This window comes from Cetorhinus maximus, unplaced genomic scaffold, assembly GCF_964194155.1.
Source record: "Cetorhinus maximus unplaced genomic scaffold, sCetMax3.hap1.1 HAP1_SCAFFOLD_1617, whole genome shotgun sequence".
NCBI lineage: Eukaryota > Metazoa > Chordata > Chondrichthyes > Lamniformes > Cetorhinidae > Cetorhinus > Cetorhinus maximus.
In genome coordinates, this window is record NW_027597557.1 from 69,521 (window position 1) to 75,169 (window position 5,649).

Consider the following 5,649-nt stretch of genomic DNA (forward strand, 5'->3'; position numbering starts at 1 on the left):
GGAGACTTGCCCCCAACGAGCGGGGCCGAGGGGCGGTGCTCAAAGGGGCGGCGTCCGGGCAGCGGTGTTCGGCGTGAGGCGCTCGAGTCAGTGGACAGATGGGTCGGAGGAGTGGGAGGGGCCTGAGCCGTGACCCGGGTGACGCACAGCTGGAAGTGGGCGTGTCCGTGGAGTGCGGGGGGGGGCCAGAGGAAGGGGGCGGGGCCCGGGTGACGCACAGCTGGGAGTGGGCGTGTCCGTGGAACGTGCGGGGGGGGTACGCGCCGGGGGAAGGGGGCGTGGCCCGAGTTGCGGGGGCGGGGGCCTGGGAGCGCGGCGGCCGCTGGGACTGAGGGGAATTCCCCAGCTCTCGGAGACGGAGTGGAGGAGGAGGCAGCGGCGGCGGCGGTCGGAGGAGAGCGCGGCTGAGGCAGCCGGTGGGTCCCGGAGCCGAGACCGATTGAGGGTGGGGAGGGAGCGACCGAGAGCGCGGGGTCCGCGCATGGGGGGGTGGGGAGGTGGATTGGGGGAAGCGGGTTAGGCCTCACGCCTGGATGAAGCCGATCGGCGATCGGTATGTGGCGACCCGCTGAGCGGCCCCGCCGAGCCGTAGCCCGGCAGCGGGAGGGAGCGCGGAGCCCGGGGCTGGGGGGAAGCTCCCGGTGGTGGGGATCTGGCCCTCCATCCGGGACCCTGGGCCGCGCTTTTCCCCCATTCACAGAAACACGCGGGCTGCATCTGGGCTCTACCATTCCCGGGGCAGGGGGGGGAGGAACGACATTCTGAGCGTCATGAAATCCTCCAGGCCTCAGCCCTGGATCCCGATCGCTCTAGATTCAATTACCTCCGACATTAAACGACGGGTCCCAGCTTTTCCTGGTGTCCAAGCGCAAGTTGCCGCCGTTATTTGTTTCACCCTCACTCTCTAACCCCCTTCGCTCTATTCTGTTTGGTTCTGACCTGAGCCAAACCATTATTCAGGGAATGGGGGAGTACAATAAATGTGTTCTGAAATATTTGATATTTCTTTGTTCTCTCTCGCTCGCCCCCTCTTGCTTTTTTCACCGAAGCTGCTCGGAGGCGTTGTTGTTTTTTCCACCCTCCCCCCCCATCATCAAACCGGAAACTGCTTCTTTCCTCAGGAGCCCCTCCCCCCCGACAATGTTTTTGTTTGTGTGGGTGACGTCTTCACCCGTGAGCGGCTTCCGATGAAGACGTCGGGAGAACGTTAGCAACGGAAGGGGAGGGGTCAGTAAGTGGGCGGGGCAAGACCTCATTCAATGGTCTCATTGGATCCAATTCACTCACCCACCTGTCCCCATCAAACACTCCCAGGACAGGTACAGCACGGGGTTAGATACAGAGTAAAGCTCCCTCTACACTGTCTCCATCAAACACTCCCAGGGCAGGTACAGCACGGGGTTAGATACCGAGTAAAGCTCCCTCTACACAGTCCCCATCAAACACTCCCAGGGCAGGTACAGCACGGGGTTAGATACCGAGTAAAGCTCCCTCTACACAGTCCCCATCAAACACTCCCAGGACAGGTACAGCACGGGGTTAGATACCGAGTAAAGCTCCCTCTACACAGTCCCCATCAAACACTCCCAGGACAGGTACAGCACGGGGTTAGATACAGAGTAAAGCTCCCTCTACACTGTCCCCATCAAACACTCCCAGGACAGGTACAGCACGGGGATAGATACAGAGTAAAAATGCCTAATGCTCTTTTATCTTTCCTTCTCTCGGTCTCTCTGCAGTGTTGGTTAAACCTGCCCGTTGCCTACTTGCCCGTTCCCACCATCAGCTGCAATGTCGGAAAGTCAACTGGACGAGCCCCTGAGCCAGGAGACGTTTCGGGAGCTGTGGAATCAGTGAGTATTTTTTGCCACTGAAATGATTTTGCCAGTCCTGGGGTGTCGGTCCCTGCCCAGCTCACCTCTGCAGATATGTATGTGAGCATCGCATGGGTCAGTTATGCCGCCTGGCTCTGCAGGCACTAACTGTCACTAGGATATGGATCCCTGGCCACTTGCTGCACCCTGCCAGCTCATCGAATATGCTTATTCTTCCCTTGTTTGAGAGCCCAGTGAGTTGGCTTTTTGCTTGCATGGGCTATCATAGTGGAGGACAATGATGGCTGTATACCTATCGGGGCATAAACTTGTCCCACATCCCGAGGGCACTGAGGTCAATTGTAGCCCCTTGCACCATCCTGCCTCAGACCAACCCGCAGCACCGACCCAGTGAAGCGTCTGTGCCTCAGTATCGCACTGCTGGCCTGCCCGCCAACAGACTTCGATTCGCCACCGTGTGAGTCAAACAGTGACTGTGTTTACTCCTGTCCACAGGCTTGAGGTTCCAAGTGCCAATGTGGGGCTGGAGAATGAACTTCAAATATGGGTGAGTATGCGGGGGTGAGAGTGAGGCCCGGGGCCTGGGCCCCGAGGTGGTTGAGAGCGAGGCCTGAGCCCTGAGGGGCTGAGAGTAAGGCCCGGGGCCTGTGCCCCGAGGGAGGAGGGGGGTGAGATCGAGGCCCGGGACCTGGACCCTGAGGTGGGTGAGAGTGAGGCCTGGGGCCTGTGCCCCGAGGTGGGTGAGAGTGAGGCCTGGGGCCTGTGCCCCGAGGGGGGTGAGAATGAGGCCCGGGGCCTGTGCCCCGAGGGAGGAGGAGGGATGAGAGTGAGGCCCGGGGCCTGGACCCCGAGGGGGGTGAGAGTGAGGCCTGGGGTCTGGGCCCTGAGGGGGTGAGAGTGAGGCCCGGGGCCTGTGCCCCGAGGGAGGAGGGGGGTGAGATCGAGGCCCGGGACCTGGACCTTGAGGTGGGTGAGAGTGAGGCCTGGGGCCTGTGCCCCGAGGTGGGTCAGAGTGAGGCCAGGGCCCCGAGGGGGGTGAGAGTGAGGCCCGGGGCCTGTGCCCTGAGGTAGGTGAGAGTGAGGCCCGGGGCATGAACCCTGAGGTGGTGAGAGTGAGTCCCGGGGCCTGTGCCCCGAGGGAGGAGGGGGGTGAGAGTGAGGCCAGGGGCCTGGGCCCTGAGGGGGTGAGAGTGAGGCCCGGGGCATGGACCCTGAGGGGGTGAGTGTGAGGCCCGGGGCCTGGACCCTGAGGGGCTGAGTGTGAAGCCCGGGGCCTGGACCCTGAGGTGGTGAGAGTGAGGCCTGGGTCTGTGCCCTGAGGGAGGGTGAAAGCAAGGCCTGGGGCCTGTGCCCCGAGGGGTGTGACAGCGAGGCCTGGGGCCTGGACCCTGAGGGGGTTAGAGTGAGGCCCGGGGCCTGTGCCCCGAGGGAGATGGGGGGGGGTGAGAGTGAGGCCCGGGCCCTGTGCCCTGAGGGAGGAGGGGGGTTGAGAGTGAGGCCCGGGGCCTATGCCCTGAGGGAGATGGGGGGTGAGAGTGAGGCCCGGAGCCTGTGCCCCGAGGGAGATGGGGGGGGTGAGAGTGAGGCCCGGGGCCTGTGCCCTGAGGGAGGAGGGGGGGTGAGAGTGAGGCCCGGGGCCTGTGCCCCGAGGGAGATGGGGGGGTGAGAGTGAGGCCCGGGGCCTGTGCCCTGAGGGAGGAGGGGAGGTGAGAGTGAGGCCCGGGGCCTGTGCCCTGAGGGAGGAGAGGGGGTGAGAGTGAGGCCCGGGGCCTGTGGCCTGAGGGAGATGGGGGGGTGAGAGCAAGGCCCGGGGCCTGTGTCCCGAGGGAGGAGTGGGGGGGGGCGGTGAGACCGAGGCCTGGGAGTCTCTGGCCTGTTTTCCTGCCCTCAGCTCTCACTGCGCCAGTTCCTGGGATTGGGTGGGGTGTGGGGTCACTGGCGGGGGGGCCTCTGGAACCTTTCTGACAGTGTCCCGTTGTTTTTCTCTTACTCAAGGAGAATGAGTTCAGTGGGCTGGGACTCACGATGGAGGAACTGGACAACAATCCCCTGGAGTTCCCTGTCCTTCCGGACAACCCACTGCCTTATCCCAGCTCTTCCCAGGCTGGGCCGGCCACAGACATTCCCATCGCGTCTCCGTGCACGGTCCTGGCTACCGCTGAGTATCCTGGACCGCACCAGTTCCAGCTCCAATTCCAGCAGTCGAGCACAGCGAAATCAGTCACTTGTACGGTGAGAATCTCCTTCCTTTCTGCACTGCAATATCTGTTCCTATTACATGTTGCTGCCGTACTTCTCTTTGCACCTGGCTTCTCATTTTATCCAGAAACCACTCTGACTTGCCGGGTAACAGACTCATCTCTGAAGGTCATGGGTTCAAGTCCCACACCAGTGGCATGACTACCTAATCCAGTTTGACACTCCCAGCGCATAACTGAGGGAGCACCGTACTGTCAGAGGGTCAGTACTGAGGGAGTGCTGCACTGTCGGAGGGTCAGTACTGAGGGAGCGCCGTACTGTCAGAGGGTCAGTACTGAGGGAGAGCCGCACTGTCGGAGGGTCAGTACTGAGGGAGCGCCATTCTGTCAATGGTCAGTACTGAGGGAGTGCCGCACTGTAGGAGGGTCAGTGCTGAGGGAGTGCTGCACTGTTGGAGGGTCAGTGCTGAGGGAGTGCCGCACTGTCGGAGAGTCAGTACTGAGGGAACGTCGCACTGTCGGAGGGTCAATACTGAGGGAACGTCGCACTGTCGGAGGGTCAGTACTGAGGGAGAGCCACACTGTCGGAGAGTCAGTGCTGAGGGAGTGCAGCACTGTTGGAGGGTCAGTGCTGAGGGAGTGCCGCACTGTCGGAGGGTCAGTACTGAGGGAGCGCCGCACTGTCGGAGGGTCAGTACTGAGGGAGTGCCTCACTGTCGGAGGGTCAGTACTGAGGGAACGTCGCACTGTTGGAGAGTCAGTACTGAGGGAATGCTGCACTGTCGGAGGGTCAGTACTGAGGGAGTGCCTCACTGTCGGAGGGTCAGTACTGAGGGAGTGCCTCACTGTTGGAGGGTCAGTACTGAGGGAGTGCCGCACTGTCGGAGGGTCAGTTCTGAGGGAGTGCCTCACTGTCGGAGGGTCAGTACTGAGGGAACGTCGCACTGTTGGAGAGTCAGTACTGAGGGAGTGCCGCACTGTCGGAGTTGCCATCTTTCAGACGAGACATTAAACCAAGACCCCGTCTGCACTCAGAGGTGGGCGCAAAAGATTAATTGAGGAGCTGGGGGGCGTTCTACTTGGTGATCTGTTTGATATTAACCTCTCAAGCAGCACCACTAAAATGATCATTGTTGATTGTGGGAGCTTGCTGTGTGGAAATTGCCTGCAGTGTTTCTGATGTTACAGTCACCGTGCTTCGAAAAAATAAGGTATTTAATTGGCTGTAAAGCGCTTTGCAACATTGGGAAGTTGGGAGAAGCATTACAGAAACTCAGCTCCGTGTGGGTACATCATGTCGGTGCCCATTTTCCCGATCCCAGCGTCAGTGCCGAGGGAGCGCCGCCTCCCCGATGAATGTATCCAATCTGTTCGTTTTGGCAGGGTTTTATATTCAGCGCTCGGGTGGTTAACAACGCCTGTTGGCCGTCCCCGAATCGCACTAACGCCTGTTGGCCAGCCCCGAATTGCACTGGGCGTTTGGATGGGCGTGGGCGCCGTGATATAAGCGCCAAATTTAGACCGTAATTGGGGGTTTACCTTTCGTGACGCGTCTGTCTGTGGAATCTCAGCGCTCGCTCTCCAGTGCGAGTGGGCCTCTGGGTCACTGTCGGTTT

At 61.1% G+C, this 5,649-nt stretch overlaps 1 protein-coding gene across 1 annotated transcript; it reads left to right on the forward strand.

The window, feature by feature from the left end:
• Nucleotides 1-301: 301 nt before the first annotated feature.
• Nucleotides 302-4,250, forward strand: LOC144676456 (cellular tumor antigen p53-like). Its single transcript, XM_078536871.1, has 4 exons — nt 302-416; nt 1,740-1,853; nt 2,331-2,382; nt 3,831-4,250. The coding sequence occupies exons 2-4, from the start codon at nt 1,792-1,794 to the stop codon at nt 4,233-4,235; spliced, it is 519 nt and encodes a 172-aa protein (XP_078392997.1). The 5' UTR covers nt 302-416; nt 1,740-1,791; the 3' UTR covers nt 4,236-4,250.
• The last annotated feature ends 1,399 nt before the right edge of the window (nt 4,251-5,649 follow it).